The sequence below is a fragment of the Temnothorax curvispinosus genome, unplaced genomic scaffold, assembly GCF_003070985.1.
Source record: "Temnothorax curvispinosus isolate PA1 unplaced genomic scaffold, ASM307098v1 QBEX01000525.1, whole genome shotgun sequence".
NCBI lineage: Eukaryota > Metazoa > Arthropoda > Insecta > Hymenoptera > Formicidae > Temnothorax > Temnothorax curvispinosus.
Genome location: NW_020210305.1, coordinates 1,403,348 through 1,420,495, shown reverse-complemented (window position 1 = coordinate 1,420,495; position 17,148 = coordinate 1,403,348). Strand labels below are relative to the sequence as shown.

General features: G+C 40.5%; 1 protein-coding gene across 2 annotated transcripts in view; it reads right to left on the bottom strand.

Moving 5' to 3' along the window:
- The window catches only part of LOC112455352 (SAM and SH3 domain-containing protein 1-like), a 307,929-nt gene that overhangs the window by 72,457 nt on the left and 218,324 nt on the right, over positions 1-17,148 (bottom strand). For both annotated transcript variants that reach the window (XM_025017210.1, XM_025017220.1), the window contains exons 2-3: positions 4,242-4,430; positions 2,729-2,892 (exon numbers count right to left, since the gene is read on the bottom strand). In XM_025017210.1, coding sequence (XP_024872978.1) covers positions 2,729-2,892; positions 4,242-4,430 — 353 coding nt within the window. The remainder of the gene's footprint in view (positions 1-2,728; positions 2,893-4,241; positions 4,431-17,148) is intronic.

The following is a 17,148-nucleotide window of genomic DNA, read 5'->3' as shown; positions in this document are numbered from 1 at the left end:
CGTAGTACATGCTTTATAGCACCGCGATAAATTACCGTGAAGTCGGTAATTATTTTTGCGTATGTGAGTAACGGAGAGAGAACTGCGCTCGCGGGCTCACTGTACTAACTTGCCGAGTGTTGCGATGAAATTTATGACCCCATTAAAAATTCCCGCCTAATGTCCTTTGGGAAGCGGAAATTTTTGTGTAGGCAGATAAGTTCTCAATGATACGCAATAAAGACATAATGTTATACTCTCTCTGATATGTTTATCTTCTCGCTGATTATCGTTGTTCAATTATTGTTATTTCCATCCCATTGACGCCATTGACTACCTTGATAACTATGTTGTAAAATGTCACGTGATAAAGAAAGCAATTAACTGACTATATAAAATTGTACTATATAAAATTGGACAGTTGATTTAATTGCTCGTACACCGATAACACAGAGACATAATTATATTAAATAAGCACTTCTCGAGTTTTCTTTACTGATTTCAAATTTAATCGTTTTACGATCAATTTGATTTATTTCTATAGCCGGGATTATTTTGGTTTCATTATTTTTTATATTATGATAACTATTATACGCTTGTATCTCTCGATTCTTTTAATTTAAGAGAGTAATAGACAAGAGCCGCTTGAAGAACGCTATTTTCGATTCCCGTTATTTACAGCGACAGAACACCAATTAAATCCACAAAAAACTTCGTCCAATCGATCGTTATTTCCAAGCAATTAATTTTATGGTCGCCGCAAATTAGTACTACTTTTAGATTGGACGATAATGAATTGGTGTGTCAATATCTATACAGTATGGTATTTAAATTTCACAAAATGTTTAAACTTTATGTGTAAAAGACTTTAATTAGCATTTGAAAAATTCGTAGAAATTGTAACTTGGTAAAAAGAACCATCTGCCCTTTTTTCTACATAAACTCGAGAATTATTTTTAGCAGCTTCGTAAATATCATTATCATGATCCGCTTGATTTGCAGCAACTTGCGGTTGTCTCATAAGAGTTCAGTGGAATTAGTTCGCGCTGTGTCATTATGGAACCGAGTCACAGTACCGGAGTACGCGGATACGGCCCGTGGAGGTGTACTCATTCGCAAAAACGAGCGTGCTTATCGCGGCAGTGAGAGGAGAGAGCAATTTCATGAGTTCGGTGCCGTGGTTATTCGCGCGTGCACGAAAACAGTCGATGGCCACGGCGCGATAATGGAATTTAATAATGCGATATGCGTTCTCTCTCTCTATTTCTCTCTTTTGTTTCGGTGCCCTTCTCTCCTTTTCGCCCTCATCGTCTTTCAGTTTCTCCTCCTCGCAACGATGCGGCACGGCACGGCGTTGAGCAAGTGCACGGGCATGTCGGGCCAAGCGCGCTCAGTGGCAGTGGCTCGGTTCGCCGGTTAATTAGCCATTAAATATCAAGCAGCCGGCACGAGACTGCACGCAGATGGTATTTCGGATCAGTTAGAGCAGTTAGCAATGGGCAATTACGGATAATAAACAGACTGCGCGACTGCGGCAGCGAACGGCGCGCGTGGCGTGTTGTACGAATGGTCCGGGAAGCCGAGTATAGCGTTTGTACGGTGCAGAGATGCATAAAAATCAAAATACCATGAAGTATAATTTTCGATATTGTCGGAAAATTAAAGTTTTCTCTTTAGATCTCTGCCAAAAATTAAAATAATGGTAAATTGATACAAAAAGATTTAAGGTTAAAACTCTTAACAATGGAAGATTTAAAATTAAAAACGCGTAGAATTAAAAGAACAGCAACTCAAGAGCGAAATATTTATTTTGCGTTGACAGCCCAATTTTAAATCGACCGTGGTTTGAATCTGATATATTCGTATATGTCATATTTCTTCCTACAAAACGAATATCGAGCGCACCGCAAAAATACCAGCGCTTCATGAACATGGAAATTCGAGGATACATTCGCGATAATCATTTTGCATTCATTTCAAGATAGATTAATTTAATCGGCACGCTCAAAATATCGAACTGGATAAACCATTAACATCAATATTTGATTATTCCCTAGTACTGCACACACACACACACGCGCGCGCGCTCGTTATCTGACTATCCAGATTGAATCCAGTTAAATGTGAAAATCGTCTTGTTTCGAGCTTTCTCGGATTTGCTGTATTCGACGAATGTGTTCGATGTCGGACGTTACTGATCGCGATTTGAGCGAGTGATCGATTGCGCCGCGCTGGTTTTCTCTTACCGTAACAAGTCTAGCGTTCAAGTAAAGTAGCAGCAATTGCAGTTTTGCAGTAGTCGTACATCTCTCATTTATTTACAATTTAATTAAAACTAAATATAAAATGTGTAATAGTTAGAAAATAAATAATATATGTAGAATAAATAATTAATATGCAATAATATAATATAATATTAGAATAAGTAGAATAATTTAAATAATGAATCAAATATACAATTTTTATATTTTTTTAGAAATTTAGAATGTTAGTTTATTCTATAATTAACTTTAATTTATTATACTGAGACACGCTTCTAATCATTGCGTTATTGTTCCTGCAATTGTGTTTATTCATGTTTGGTCTACAGTTTACATTCTACACGTTAATGTGCAAGTGCAGGTTTTCAGTTTTAACATAAAATGCATATTACCGCTTACTTGAGAACCAGACCATATTTACAAACAAGTCGTTGAAATATGTATATAAAACACATACACACAACACACACACTAGACAGACTTCTTACCTTTGGTAGGTTGCCTGAGGTCCACCCGGTGTCACGGCGGTGGTCGTGTTTTGTGTGGCGAGCGCGAGCTTCTGCTGTCGATGTTGGAGCATCTGCCTGCTGAAGACCCCGTATCCGAAGCCATAGATTTCGTCCTCCTCCTTGTCGCTGAGGCAGCTCGAGGGCTGCGCAAAAATGGAGATCGTTCGCTCTTTTCCTGCTCTATCTATACGGGACGGTATAGGTTTTGCTTGCGAAGCAGTACTGGCTACCACTTACGTTATAAATGGGAGGAGACACGGGCACGGTATTAAAGACTCGTTACATAAAAGTTGTTGTGAATTTTGTGAAAAAAGAGATGGCTTAATTGGACGTGAGAAGATCAATATAATCGTGTTATTAAAAACGACAAATAAGTTCTCTGAAAATATTTTCCTCTCTTTTTTTTTTATAGAACTGCGATTATACAAGTTAAAAATTGGCAATGTATTCATTTTTGCAAACAAGGTTAACTTTTTCTATTTTAAATATTCGCGAGATTATTGTTCTGTTGTATATAATTAAGAAAACACAAAATTTTAATAACATAAGGCATAACGCATAGAAATCGAGAAAGAAAATTATTAAACGAGACTCGACTGATTAAGTGAAAGAATCGAGCAATCGTTTTCGCGTTTAATCAAAATACTCCGGAGAGAGTGACTTTTATATTAAATTTTCCAAATCGACATATCATCGATCTTCGAAGCAGGCTGACCTTAATAGTCAATCAATTGCTCACGTTTGAAAACTCGATTAGCCGCGAGGAGAAAGACTGAGTAACGAACAATAACCGATTTAAACTGGAATCGATAGAGTCTACATGGTTAATCGCCTTAAAGCATTTTAGGAAGTTACTCATGGAGAAGCCGCACGAATCCACAAACGCAAAGTGTTGGAACTTCAATGAAGAATCTCTCATTAAATTTCTCTTTTGCTAAACATATTCGTTCATGTGTATAAAACATAGAGATATTAATTAAAGAGATATTATAATCAGCATATTTTAAAAAATATATTAAACCTACGCAATTACAATTCGTATAATAATCTTTCTATCTCAATACGAGGATTTTTATTTATTACCAATTACTTATTACCGATCGAATTACTCTTGTCAGACACATACTTATATATCTCGTCGCAAATATTGTTGAAACGGTAATTTTAACCTTATGAATACGTTTATTTCATTGATTGCTCGATATATACGCGATTGCCTATTTTCTCTGTGACAAAATTGTCTCCGTCCGTCGAACAGAGAGACAAATGCTCGTATTGAATCAACTGGACGCGTTCTTCTCGCGAGTTCTGTCCCTTCGAAAGCAATTTGGCGAAGTGTCAGGGGAGTAGAGTAATAAGAAGAAATCGCGGCGATAGACAAGCTACTATATGTCACCCTATAACCGCATTATGCCGCTCGCGGAAGCAATAAAAGGAAAGAATCGACGCCCGGGAAGGGGCAAATAAAAGCGAATATGAGGGATTTGCTCACCGAGTATTTTCCGGGCACGTAAATGGGCTGTGAATGACTGGTGGTGAGCTGAGTGTTGGGGATTCGGGCGGAAGAGTTTGTTTCTCGCCGGCGTAGCTCCTCGAGCGGCTCAAGGACATCCCCGTAATGTGTCCTGAAGAGATCTGCATATCTTGAAGCGAGCCCTTCCAAATACCCCCTCTCGCCCTCCTGTAACATGCAACAAATCGAAATGATTAGAAGTTGCCGCAAATAATATAATAAACGCAATATATGTAAAATTTGTGCACATAAACATGTCCATTATTTTACGTGTAACGCAAAAAAGATGCCGCAACGATAGTTGTAAAAAACTATCGGTCTCGTACTGTTTAATTAAAAGATCATTATTTCGAAAATCAAATCGCTGAATAATAAATACATTTTTCTTGTTATATTGCAGTGTCAAAAATCACTTGCGTGTGATAAAGTAAATTTGTATAAAATGCGTTAAAATTTCTCCATTAGTTGATAAATTAATAAATGACTGTACATACAATTTTGAACGCAACCGTCATAAGATCAATTCATGTTGGAAATATGGAACGAATTAGATTAATTATTGAGTCCTTTATTAATGAAGGCTGACAAAAGCATATGGGATTTTCCCACATGTTGCAAATAATAACGAATGATAAATATGTTATCTGAGTAAATGGGATAATCACGTTGCACGTATAGTTTTTCAATACACTTGGATCTACATTATTGCAATCGTAATATGTTCAAACCGATTTTGTTCTTATTACTGATTTTTTAATTATAATTTTATTTACTATACTAAAATTTTATTTATTATTAAATTATTTCATTTAATATTATAGGTATATTAGATTAATTACACACATATATGCTCTCTTTTGGTAGATATTACTTGCATATTTTGCGTAACATATGCGCAACTTAAAATGACGAAAATTTATAAAGTACTGTAAGGAAAGACTCTGAAAATAATATATTTTTATGTCAATGTTGATAATATTGCATTAAAAATCGTAGCATTTCTTATCAAGCAAACTGATATTCTCGAGATGTTTTCTCGCGCATAAAAAATGTGTGTACACATACAGCCTGTTTTCCCGAATCGAGCCAAGCCGGCGCAATGGTGTATGATTCAACAAGGTAAGCGCACTGGCGGATGTAAAGGGAAAAGAAAGTCAAACGTCTAGGAAAGGACGTACGGTCCAGAAGAAAAGAAGAAGCGGACAACGGGAAGTAAGAGAAAGCCGAGGATAAGGATCGGTGTACGACGAAGGTTGGTGTCACATTAATATTTCAGGATTCCACTTCCGTCGCTTTCCGATTCGACTCTCTCGGCTCGTAGTAACCGTGAGAGGACTGTGTACGTCCTTCCCTTTTATGGCCGCGAGGAGGAAGCGGAGGGGATAGTGGGTGCAGGAGGAGGATCGTGAAACGGGAACGCTTTGTCTGGCACGAATCGCCTCCTATTTACACTTTAAGCGGCCTCCATCTATCGTCTGCCTCCGCTGCTGCCGTCGCCGCGCGCTGTCGTCTCTCCGCTAGGTGCCGGCAAACGATATTCCGCGGCTACCAGCGCGGTCGTCTCCCCCGGATTTAAATCCCATTTGTAAATATTCCCTTCGCGGCTGTGAGTGAATTACGTGGGAATTATGCCTGACGCGAAGAAGCAGTTCATCTTCCGCGCGCGCGCCCGCTCCAATTTCGCGAAAGGCGCTGACAGGCTTTACGCAGCTTCGCGACAAAGTGCGGGATGCGTTTAATTCCCCGACGGTGACATGGCGAAATAAAGAGGATCTTTTCTGCGTGCAATGTAATGGAATATAAGATGTGTTGTACACCAAACAATTACGTTCGTTGGCAATAACATAACAAATTTTTAAAGAAAATCTCTAGTACATTTTTATTAGAAAATATCTATCTAATAAATCGATCATATAAAAGAAGTTGAATTTGTGTAGCTATAAACATACGAATCATTTCCGGTATTTTCTTCAATGCTCTCGCAAATAATAATCAATCAGCTTAAAACCCATTTTACTCCGATCAAATCTGTAGTAAACACACACGTGACACGTAATACGCATCGGTAACGCCACAGATATTCAATGAATCGATGGGAGAATGGAGTCATCAATTGCAGAACGTCAAACGTCAAGATTTTCATTACGATATAATCTATTCCGACGGAGGGGTCCTACCTCGGGACGAGTTAGAGAAGACATTAAGGCGAGTGTCGAAGACGCGCGAAGGATGAAACGAACGGAACGAGTCATCGTTCCGGCACCCGTCCCTCTTCCCGCCCCCTTCGTGTGCCCGTTTCCTTCGCCCCTTTATCGATAATCCGCGAGTATTAATTAGAATTCCAATCTTCCGATTTAATACGATGTGCCCCTCCCCCCCGCCGTTTCCAACACTTTCCTCCGCAGTTCCAACCTCTTCCTTCCACCTCCTCTTTCTCCTTTTCTGCCCTTTGCCCCCCCGCCCCTCGTTATTTCCCACCGAGCGGCTTAACGGTCAAACTGAAACTTTCAAATTGAGGGCGCATAAAGCGAACGAATTTTGCACGCGCGGGCACGACTCTTTGGAACTTCATCGTGTCGTAAATTAAAATTTCATCCATGAACGGATAATTGAGGAGTGATTAAAGCGTTCATTTTGCCAAGCTGGTTGGCGAAATGCTGCAGGAATGTCCTGGCGGTCAACAAGACTCCTATCTCGCTCTGTTTTGATGTTTCATCAAAAACCTTCGCGGTCGTTTATGTTATTTGTGCTCGAAAAATGATTTAAAACAGCCTGAAGCTTGAAACTCGTTTCTTATTACGACAAATCTTTTTTATCGCAAACGGTTAAGAAATAATCTATATTTGTCATAAAAATCAATAATAAATATCAAATAAAAATATATTAAATATATGGTTACAAAGTTTCGGCGTCGTGCAATCCACTTTCAATGTAAAAAAAAAAAGACAAGCCGAACGAGTGTTTAGCAAAATATAAAACACGCAACGAGAGCATTCCTTTTGACTACTCTGTGATCTTTCAACGCGCATCCGAATTTCTCAATTCTTTAGAAAAGATGTATTTCCGGTGTCTTATATATAATTGCATAATAGAGAATTACCGCGGGAAACATAATTGCACTGGTGTCGCGCGCTATTTTTAACGAGCACGCCGGGTTTCAGCGATTAGCCGGGTTTTACAAGGGACAATAAGATTTCTTCTGTAAATAGCAAAAACAGTTGGCGCACCAGGTTTTTCTGCGCGCGAGCTAAGTACCCGCACCAAGGTAAAAGTTAATTTTCTGCGCTACCATTCTATCGCGCCACCCGTTCTATCCGGCAGAAACCATTTCATTCTAACGAGATAGCGGTATACAACATTAGCTACCTGGTTCGAGTCGACGCTTTGGACGGACATCCTAACAGCGCAACGACAACCGCCCCTTCAGCAGCTCGATAACAAGGCGCGCACTGTAATTATGTTTCGTCTCCTCCCCCGTCATAGATTTTCCGTGAGACTACACGACACACATTGCTATTTGAGAAATTGCCGTTACCTTTGACCGAGAGAATTTTACGGATAATAAAGACAGTTTCGGCATAACAAACGACGCCGTTACATTATTACGACATACATGGTACGTATACCTTATCGTTCGTCAAGTTTTTGTTAAAATGGATCTTCATTAACCGCCGTGTAAAGCGGGAATGAAAAAGATCGTAGAGAAAAAAAAGAAAAAAAAATGAAAGAATGCTAATGCGTCCCGGACGAACATTTACGCAATGCACCCCGTAATGCATCGTGACTGCTATCGCATATTTCCGTGCTAAAATTTTCCGCGTAATATCGTACGCGCGCGGTTTCTGTATTACGGTGGGAATGACTGCTGCGCTTTTGTAGCGCGATCAGCAACGCAGAAACGGACTTTTCCGCGTGAAATATTATCTCACTTGCAGAAAGGATTACGTTGAATTGACAAGTAAGCTGCTCAAAGTTTGACGGTCGATAACGTTTTGAATTCTTCGTTGCACTTTTCCGAGACTCCGTTTTGCGGAGGGATCACGGAAAATCGGAATCGCGCTCCGAAAAGGGGATCGAAAGCGAACTCGGGAGAATAAAATATACTTGTGCCCTATTTATCTATCGTTCGCTTCCGCTCGCGGCGGAGTTGGCGATTCCTTCGGTTAACTTTTGTATCGGCGCGCCCCTTCTTTCTTTCTTTCTTTCTTTCTTTCCTCGCCTGCACCGTCGGAATTCAAAGTGGTCAGCGATGCGCGCGTGATCCGCTTTCGTTCAAGAGGATAAAGCCCGCGAAAACCGTTAGTCATTAAGAAGTGAGAGGGAACGGATCGAAAAATCAAGCGCGTCCGTCAGTTCTCATATTTCCTTTGAAGTAGGCAAACCCACTTTCAGAGTGTTAACATTGCCGAGCGCGCGGCACAACTTTCCGGAAAATTATTTTACTCCGGGCGAAGGCAATCCCTATTGACTCGCCCGCGATCGCTTCGACGAGGTTACGGGATGAGAAGGAGCGAGGGTAGTGAAGAGGAGAAGAGGAGAAGGAAGTAGAGGGAGGGAGGAAGCGGTCGAGATGAGATAGAAGAGCGGAAGAAAATTGAAAAGTCAAGAAGCTCCCCCCTCGTCCTGCCGACGTGCTCGAGTTTAACCGCGTACTGCAAGACGAGCTTTACTCTCTTTACTTCTCCTTCCTTTTATATCGGTCTATTTATCCACCTATACCTCCAGTTTTCTTTCTCTTTCTCTACTCCTCTCCATTTCTCGATGACTCACCGTCTTCTTTTTCTTTCGCGGTATTCTGTCTCTTTGTGCTCTTTTACATCTCATTTTTTTATCATGTCACAAGCACGCTTTTCGCTCACTGATTCGAAAAAATTCTCATCAACGGTTACTGATGTGATTGCAGACGAAATGTCGTGTAACAATGATCGTATAGTATATTTCCTGATAAAAATTATACTCGGAAGTGTACCGCGCTTTTAACGTTCGTCAAAGATTTTCGAGCGCAAGGTATTCGATAAACAAAAGCCCTCATATAAATAAAACGCCCCCATCACGCAGCGCAATGGTCATTCCATTGCGCTGTTTTCTGGTGGCAGAATGCGGCATCCGTGAGCATTCGCCGGAAATGAACCATCTCTCGTAGAGGCGCATATCGATTTCGCATATACGAACGACGCTTCTCGCCCGCTTGAAACTCCGAGGCGCGAAGTAGACGGCGGTTTTACGATAATTGGGCGGCCCGTGGAGCACTCCACTGCCTTCTCCCGGCGCGATAGAGGACGGAATTATTTTCGGGTGGCCCCTCCAACGGGCATTGCACCTGCCATTAGCGGAGGCCGAGCAGCACCCGGCGGTATTCGTTTCCTCACCCTCATTATTTACATATACTTCATTTACTCGCTTTCGCGTCCCACCGACGCGCGTCGGCCCACCATCGACGAAATGTAATCCGCGAAAAGCCGGGTGGGGCGGCAATCACGATCTTCTCGCGCCAGACATTCTCCGGACTCACGCTCGATCGAGAGCCTCGGTTGATAGCGAAGAGCGAAATCACGTACTCATTGTTCTCGATCGGGTATGGTTTAAAAGCAACGCGTCGGGTGAGATAGACTCCTCGTTAAAAACGTGTCGCTTGTCAATCCTGAGAGACTATTACCTCGTACACTATTAATGCACGTTCCTCTCATATTCCTTCTTTTCATATTTTTCTGCTTATTTCTAATGATAGATGTAGTTTATATTGTGTATGTGTGTGTGTGTTTATATATATATATATATATATATATATATATATATATATATATATATAAAACGGCTCACAAATGCATTTGCAAATATGGGTTCTCAATGTATACATATATGTATATAGCAATTTATAAATGTGCTAATGGTACTACGGAAAATAACATTTCATCAAATCGGCAACTACTCGATTCGTTCGATTAAGTGTGACTGTAATTATTGAGCAATTATAATTATATGTAAAAAATTAGTTAATACTATATAATAAAATCAAGAATTCCGATAATACTTCACAGCATATTGCTCGCAATTGTAATTGTAAATATAGATAAAAAGTATATCAAGTGAGAAAATCGTAAAGAGAGATCATATAAACAAAGTTTTCTCGTTTCGAAATGAACGATATACAAAATAATATAAATAAATCTTAATGCAAATGTGTGGGAGTTTTTCTTAGGATGAGGCTGTGTTAGATTCGATAAGGCAAGCATTCCACGTAGTTTTCGGTACCGCAGTGAGGCAAGAGCAAAGAGGAAAACGGAATAACGGAAAGGATAGAGTGCTAAGAGGCAAGAGGTCGGCGAGTAATGCGCAGCAGACTAGTCCACGAGTAGTATGGCGTAGTGGATGGTTGGTATTTCGTCCCTTTTCAAGACTCGACGAAAGCCTCGACGTCAGGATTTCGGCGTCAGGCTTAAGAGCTGCCGCCTTAATCTCCGCTTGCCCAACCAGCCTTCTACACTCCACAATCCCTCCCGTCGTCTTTTCTCCGCGTCTCACTCCTTTTCGGACTTTCATCCTCCTTACCGGTGGTCGCCGCCGTCAACATCGGGCCCCGTCTTCCGCCACGGCGAAGCACGTCTCGCGGTAAAGCTCCATGTGCCTTTCCTCTCCTCTCTCAACTTTTATTTTGACCGAAGGAGAACCGTGGAATGTTTACGGAACCCGGAAGTTAACGGCGGCTAAGAGCAAAGGCTGGTGCCATCGGAGGTGGCGAGAGTTCTTCTAAATGGAGATTGTGAGAAGTGATGCGTGTGCGTCGCTCGAAATGCTCGTTCCCGCAAGCACGGATTGCGAGGGGACGCTTTTTTCGCCGGCTGTTTACAATCGTGTCTGCCTTTCTTGAAAATATTAAGATATCTTGACGACATTTTACGTATAATATTTATTGACGTTCGCAATGTCTCATAAAATTGTAGAGAGTAAGTTGCAAAGCGTAATACTATATATATACGCTACCAAATAAAAATAAATCTTCATGATTTTCATTCACAGTTAATAATAATTAGAATTTCCATTAAAAAAAATCAAATTTGTTACAAAACCACTGATGGAAGGTACGCAATTTCATTTGTAAAAATTATCCTTAAATCTCTCGCGGGGACGCGGCAGACGAATTTATCCGGAAGAGTTTCGCCGAAGGTCTCGACGCCCTGATATCCTGCGGGAATTCTCCGCCCATGCCCGAGCAAATACACACGTACGCACACTTCGAAACACAGCCCGGCGTCTACTAAATTTTAATCACAAAAATGCATTGCACATTGTGCCGACTGTCGGTGGCTCCGAGGACGTACGACGGGGGTAGACGACGACGCTTGTTGTTGGTGGATGGATATGTTGCGGAGAGAGGTAAAAAGGGTGCGAAAAGGTGCCTCGACGTTCGAGTGGAAACGACTGGAAGGTGGAGGCAGTGGAAGGATCGAGAGGAACGGAGACCTGACGAAAGCGAAAAAAGAAACGCCAATAGAAGGGGTTGACGGTGGACAGAAGAACGGCGGCAGCGACGGCGAGAAACGAGGAGGACGGAGAACGGTGTATGCGTGCACGAATGAATTGTAGCATTGTTAAATGCACGAAAGCAGCCCTGAAAAAAAAAAAATACCGCTATTGTCACTTTAACGCACGGCGTCGTTTCTCGCTGTTCGCGCCACGGACTTCCGAAAAATCCCGTCGTCCTCTTTTCGGTCTTCGTGAGACACCCCTGGGTCCGCCTCCCCTTCCTATCCAATACGCGTTTTGCCAACATACGAGACTTCCAACATTAAAAGCTCCTTGTCGACGACATTTCCGACATCGTACGACCGCTTGTACTGTGATATTAATATGAGATAAAAGCTACGTCTCAAATATAGAAACATGATGCGTCTTTATGCTGTTAATATACCTTCCTGTTTTTGAAAAAGACGGAAAACGTATTTCTTTCAACTATCCTGTGCATCACGTGAGTTTATAAAAAACTAGCAATAACATCATTCTTAACATAGTAATAAAAATAAAATTATTGCTACCTGTTTGCATTAAATGTTATACTTGCTTTTCGAAAACTTTTAATTTTTTGCTTTCGTGAAATTTATGATGTCTATACATATACATAATGCTTAATACGTGATTGTTAATATCGTCATTGAACGCTCAGGACAATTTTTATATGTCGATATACCATGCACAACAAAGCGCAGTGCTTGGAAATATATAATTTACGCCCCTTCTGTTTCCATTTTTCTATTCTTTGTTCTATTCTTTTCTATTCTTTCTGTTCTTTCTATTCTTTATTTTAATTCTCTCACATGAAATGTAAAAACTGGTTTTGTTATCGCGTTTAACACAAAAGCAAACTGAGATTATACGATGTTGTTTGATGCGCTAGTAAATACTCATAAAAGATACTACAAAAACAGTGCTGCTAATTTTGAACAATTGAGAAATTTTTCTAATTGGAAATGTATGAACGATTTATTAATTTTAACCTACATAATTTAATTTATATCTTCAGTATTTTTTATACTTTTGTTCTTCCTGATATTTTTGACTTTCTAATGCTTAAAAAGAAAACGCTAAGAATTTTTTAAATATATTTCTTCTTGATATCTCATTACCGTATTTCAGTGTTCACAAACTGAATCACGTAGTTATCTAAACTATGCAATTTCGTAGGCCTCGAGGGAAGTGGACGAAAAAAATAAAAGACAATTTTAATTTAGGTTTGGGCCTCAGAAATCTGATTGAGTGGCGAGCACGGAGCCTTTTCGTTGTTGTGGCGCGAGTTGTTGCGGAAATAAGCCTCGAGGCATACCGAGTATTAGGCGTACAAGTCCGCTCATTTCCGGCCGTAATCACTGAAGTAACGCTAGACCCTCGTCACATCTGGAAGTGGGTATATTTCATTTATTTTCAAAGGCCGACCCTTTGAGCAATCTCTGTGGCTTGCGGCTACTGAATCGTCTCATCCGCTACGGTTGGTTTTCACTCGACTGTCGGTATATGGTTGAATTACGAGTGGCACAGAGGCGGCGCAAAGAGCAAAGGGACAAGATTTGAATTGCTAAAATGCCTTTTCTGGCCGATAAACCGCGATCCTCCTACAAATTTTTATACAGAGGGAAGAAGACACGCATAATTCAGGATACCGAGTCTTTCTTGCTGATATACAGTGCTCCGTATCTTAAAAAAGCAGAGCACGATAATGCACGAATGCTTTTAATACCGAATTCAATAATTTAACCTTGACATGAAATTTCTCCTTTAATGTGTAAATAACGTTTTATTTTTCTCATACTGTCACCTATATTTACCCGTATAGCTTTTACACAGGCGTTGATTAGTACATTCTAGTGTACTGGAAACGGCGGAGACGAAGTATTTTAAAACGGTCATTTCTATTGTAAAGCGGGAATTAATGGCACGGGGTGAGTAGGTACAGGTATCGCATCAACAAAGGCAATTCGCGATGATCAGTGTGACACCAGTATCATCAAACTACGACACAAAGCGCCGACAGGCAATGGGCGACACGCGTGCTCCCCTATTGTGCATTTGTTACATACTGTTCATTCAGTTCTGTTAAGCGTTGAGCTGTAATTCAGTCATGCCGATACGTCAATCATTTAACTCGTTCTATTCGAGTTGGCATGTTAATTAAAAGAATAAAAATAAAACAAACGCTTCTGTCGAAAGAATAAAACGGACTGGTGCGAGAAAGCCGCAAAATAGTAAAATCTTTAATCAAATGTCCAAAATATTTTTTAACGAATTATTCGTATTAGCAAATCGTTGTTTTTCGTGCGATATAAAATGCTATTATTTGTACTACGTGTACGAAACTGTAATTTCCAAAAATAGAATTATATTGTATTTTTAATCAAATGATTTCGAGTCACAATAATATTTCATTATAATAGTCTTTTAATATAGTTCGGAAAAAAAACCATGGCACGTTCAGAAAAAAAAGGGAGATCGGAAACAATGTCAATAAATCTTCGACTTGCTTCGTGAAAAATCATGTTTAAGTTTACACCGCAAATTTCCATTACCTTACAATTCATTAAGAGCGCGCGGAGAACGAACGTCGATTATATCGCACATGGTAAACCGCGTTACGATCTCCGCGGCCCGATCTTGTCTCTCGTATCGCGACGAGGGAAAAGTTCAATAACCATTAGCGCACAGCGGCTGTTCCGCGGCATCGCGTAACGATGCGCTCGCGCTCGAGCTACGCGAGCTTAACTACGTCGTAAAAGAGATAGGGAGTCATTAGGGGACATTCGCGAGTGAGAGACGCGAAAGATGAGAGACGACGAGTCGCGGAGGCAGGAGACGAGCCCGGTGCCGTTCGGTATCGGAGCTAATAAGACGGAAAATCTAACGACGAGCGCCGAGTAGTTAATTACCTGTAGACGCCGCGTAATGCAAACATTAATTAACATACACAATGTTAGCAAAAGGAGGACGAGAGATACGCGTACGCGCATTACGTTCGGCGAACGAGTAACGGCACACGTGTACGGCGTCCGCGTTCGATAATAACCACACGACGCCCGGGTAGGTACGTGTGGACCACGAGAACTAACCCCGGTAACGTCGAAGGTCGACGTAATTCGTCGACTTTTTATTTTTTCACTCAAATATCTTCCCGTAATAAAATTTAAAGAAATTTCGCGAAAATGAGATGGAGTTTACAGTTAGCTTCTTGCCACGTGTGCTCGCTTTTACGTATCCACCCTACATATCACTCTTCTATTTTTTCTAATTTCTCCCCCCTTCCCCTCGTAGTGTATATATCTTGCTTTGTAACTCCGGCACCCGTGAGAATAATGAGAAAAACCCACCCCAGACGCCGTCTCATTAAAGACGGCACATTCAGGTGTCAAGTTTGAAATTTTAATTAGTAAAAAATCCAATTCCGCGCGTACCGCGTATAACGGTCATACTTCCTTTTTTTGCGACGGCGTTTTCTCGTTCTTGCCCTTTTTCTTTCGCGCCCTCGCTCGCCATGTTCGCCGGCGCGGCGTGGCAATGAGAGTCGGGTGCTCAAAAGCCTCGAACGTTTCAATTAATGCGGCCGCAGGATCGCAGGACCCTCGCTCTCGATCGCGGCTTTTTTGCCTTACGCTTTGATAGCACTTTGCAACTTTATGCTTGCAAAAAATTTCAACTACTTATAAATATATTTGTATCTCTTCAAAGGAGCCGTCGTTTTTCAGCTTTTTAGACATTCAAAAACTTTTCAATTTTATGCACGTTAAAATAAATTATTTTATAAACATTAAATTACCGAAATAATAATTTCGCTTAGATCTTTATATACCTCTATTTAACATTCTTTTATTTATTACACAACAATAGAATAACAGTTAGTAGAGTTTATGAAATAATAACGTTTATAGGAAGCGAGAAAAGGTGCTTGTTTCTAGCTACATAAACGTTCTTGGCGTAAAACAAAGCAAATTTAGTCCTAAAATGATGAAAGGAAAAGCTTCCATAATCGTGAGCACGCTTTGACCAGCGCGCGTGTTGAGTATTATTAATTCTCGAGTAATCCAGCACGCTGTAATAAGCAAAGTACCCAATTATTAACCAATCTAAATTGAGCTTGCAGTTTGCAGTTCGATTAATAATAAAAACAGATTACGTGGTAATTTAAGAAAGATGTGATGATTAACGACTGATTTACGAATACATACCAAAATATTTTATCGCTTAAAAGATTTCACCAGCCATTTTGTCAACAACCTAATTAATAGCAATTTGTCCAAATATACGTATAATATCAATTTCGCAATTTGACTATTACACGATTGAAGTTATTTTATCATACACGATTATCAGTAGAATCATATAATTGTTATTACTATTGTTTGTGTCAATAAAAGTACGCGTAATGAAGATGCGCTAACAAAAACATTTTATATATTACGGAGAATTATTTATTGTTAATTAGCGTCTATAGTTAACAAGAAATTAAAGACATTATATGCGCAAATGCTAATAAATGGTATAAATAAATAAAATACAATATAAATTATAATGCTTCTAGAAATTTAAGTAGTAAAGTTGACAGAAGAAGTTAAAAGAAAATATAATATATCTAGTAAGAGAGAATATGTAAAAAAAAAGGAAAATGCAAATATCTGGAGTGTTATACAGACTTTTGTTGCGTCTAAAATAGCGTGATTTACAAATTTGTTAGAACTTTCATTGAATAAAGAGCTTCCTCGAAACTTATACTTAACTTATACTTAACTTCGTTCAATTATATCGCATTACTCGAAGAGATCTTATAGGTGTATGGTAGTCAATGTAACCGAGTACTTTAAAAGCCGGGCCGGCTGTTTCCGACTCACGTTCAAGCACGATCCTAGATAGTCTACGATAAAAGCGCAATTGAGCTTCTTAAGTCTCTCGAGCGATCCTTCGCAACGAAATAACGCGATCGGAGGAACGTCTGAGGAGAAAGAATCAACGGCGGAGGAGCCGTCTCTCATTCGCCGGCCGATTGTTCCTCGAGCGGGAGCCTGCTTTCCTCGAGGCAACACGCGCGCGCGACGCGCGCGGTCGAGAGAAAGAGGAGCAAGAACCGGGAAAAAGAGGGTGGTGCGCGATTTAAGGAAAAGTTGGGAAAATCTTGGGAATCCGATTACGGGAGCAGGGTAGCGCCGCGCTGACTGGTTGGCAGTCGAGGCAGCGGTAAGACGGAGAGCCCAACCGGCAATCCGACAGCTCGGCGATGAAGGAGGAGAGGAGAGGTAGCTGGAGGAGCGGAGGCGGCCAGTAAAGTTGTAGCAAATCAGTTTCGGTGTCACGTAGGTATTCCGTACCACACCCTCAGAAAAGATTTCTAGATACAATGCTATTACTCTTGAAT